Source organism: Fulmarus glacialis, unplaced genomic scaffold (assembly GCF_000690835.1).
Source record: "Fulmarus glacialis isolate BGI_N327 unplaced genomic scaffold, ASM69083v1 scaffold31467, whole genome shotgun sequence".
In the NCBI taxonomy this organism is placed as follows: Eukaryota; Metazoa; Chordata; class Aves; order Procellariiformes; family Procellariidae; genus Fulmarus; species Fulmarus glacialis.
The window spans coordinates 1-2,260 of record NW_009225590.1 but is presented as its reverse complement, the minus strand read 5'-3'; the positions used below and the strand labels follow the sequence as shown (position 1 = coordinate 2,260).

The window sequence follows — 2,260 nt, the reverse complement described above, 5'->3', positions numbered from 1 at the left end:
TCTAACAGAGGGAGAGGTAGAATTGCTTGATGTCACACACAGTGAGGTCTCATCCGACCTCCCTCTGCTTGTCCATACCAATCTCCTGTGGTTTAGCCCCCAAAAAACTTTTAGTCACTTTTTCTCTGCCTACATTGTCCTCTACTCCTTTATTATACATATAAATTCATTTAGGAAAGGGTTAACTTTTTATGTTTTCTCTTGAACATGAAACGAAAGGACCCTTAGCAGTCTCCCGAACTCCCACCTTCTGAAAGAAGGACAAATATTCCCCACAAAGGCTTAAGTACATGAACTGCAACATTATTGATTCAAACATTTTTACCTGCTCTATATTCAGTTTAGCACAGTACTCGCTTCTAAGAACCAAAATCCAGAAACTTACTGACCTATGTCTTCCATTCATTTCCAGTCCCACCACAGGGCATATAAAGCGTGCAGACTGGATGTCATCATATTTGTCACCTTTTATACTCTCTTTATCACCACTCCAAGCTGGATTATCTGCAAGGTTTAGTTCTGTTACATTCTGAAAAATAAAAATGCAAGTCTTAGGCTGTTTACTAATGATTTCTGAGTCATGATAACATTCCCCAAGATTTTTTTCATTGTGGTTTGCTATTTTTAACACTTTTAGTATATAGTGAGAACACAAACAAATTGAGGTTTTGTAGCATGTTTTAACTTTCATGGCACTTTTTAAGATTAGACACAACCTGTTTACCTTAATGCTCTTGATATGTGATGCAGCTTCCATAGGAGTTTTATCAGCTGACTTGTCCAACAAAAATTCGATGATGGCATCTTTATTATACAACCTATAACATAAAATTTTTTAGTAGTCATATTTGATTTTCATAACATTCTTTTATTTATAAATTAGTACCTTTTAATACAGCGGTCTTTATCGAAACATTCATACCTGCCTAGCTCACAGGCTACAATTGGCCGACATAACTTCTCTTGACTCAGAGCACAGTAGTACCATCTTGCTACCAATTCAGCATTTTTGTCAACCTGAAGAAAAAAAAACCTCATGATTTTAAAATAGCTTTTATATTTACAAATTATTTAAACATAAAATCAAGTAATACTTGAAGCATTAATCAAATCCCCCGGTATCTTACCAAACCTACTTTCTGCATTCAAATCTATTCCCTAAAATTACTTTAGCAAAACCCATTAGCAAAACCTTTTAGCAAAATTCATGACCAGTTTTGAGGGTCTGCCTCTATCTATTGAACACGTCCCCTTCCCTCTTTTTGCCTCTTTGCTCTTCACATGTTTTCCACTACCCTCTTCTCTCTAGTTCTACATCTCACCCGTGCTTGGCTTAGCTACCAGTTCCGCTCCCTGTAAGGAACAAGATAACAAGAAAAACAAATCTGGGGATGTCAGGATGCTACCTGAAGCTCTAGTCTAAAAACATGAATTTTATGACACATTAGGCCATAAGAGAAAGGTTGAGCTTCAAAGCTACTCTGACAGTCAGGTGTGGGGAGGAAATGGATTTTATTTACTTATTTTACATCAGAAAGTGTAATTTGCCTGTTTTCTGCCACTTGCTGTGAGATTTTTCCCGCTCTTCATCCAACTATCCACACCTGTGATGCCACTGTACATCCATTACCCTAAAACACCCTAAAAAGAGAGCCCAAGCAACAATCAGAATGCAAGCAGATAGAATGCTGAAATGGCCACACTCAATACCAGCAATGCTCTGGTCACACTATTAAGCAATCCACCAAAAGCGTTGCCAGCAGATACTGTACCCCTAGACGAAGGAGGCCCCTAAACCCCACGCGCTGAGCAGAATGTCCAAAAAGCCCTCCAGAAGACGAAGGGAACTCCTGTAGCTGCCACTAGCGCCGCAGATACAGTCCCCCTGCCACTAGCGCCGCAGATACAGTCACCCTGAGGCGGTACCCGCAGACCGGCCCAGTGCCACGCAGAAGGGCGCTCTCCCCCACGCTGCAGCACCAGGAGGGCCATGCCCGGCTCACTGCGGGACGGGCAGCACTAACCAGGCCTCCCTGGGGCCTCTCTCCCCCCGGGCCGCGGGCCCATGCTCAAGGCCCAGGCTCACAAGGCCGGTCTGACAGCCCCCGGCCGCGCTCCCCGCCGCCCTCACGCAGCCTCCTCCAACCTTCTCGATTTTGCGGGGCCCCTTGACCAGCTCGTGCCGCTTGGGGATGGTGCCGCCATCGCACCCCATCTCGCTCCGCGCAGCGCTACGCTTCCGGGTCCGCTTCCCCCACGG

General features: G+C 44.4%; 1 protein-coding gene across 1 annotated transcript; it reads right to left on the bottom strand.

The window, feature by feature from the left end:
• Nucleotides 1–325: 325 nt before the first annotated feature.
• Nucleotides 326–2,254, bottom strand: LOC104071267 (protein RTF2 homolog; the record flags this gene model as incomplete). The annotated part of the gene is made up of 4 exons (XM_009582539.1): nt 2,147–2,254; nt 923–1,017; nt 725–818; nt 326–529 (listed from the first exon to the last, which is right to left on the bottom strand). Coding segments are annotated over exons 1-4 (462 nt in total), but the record flags the coding sequence as incomplete, so codon positions are not given.
• Between the last annotated feature and the right edge of the window lie 6 nt (nt 2,255–2,260).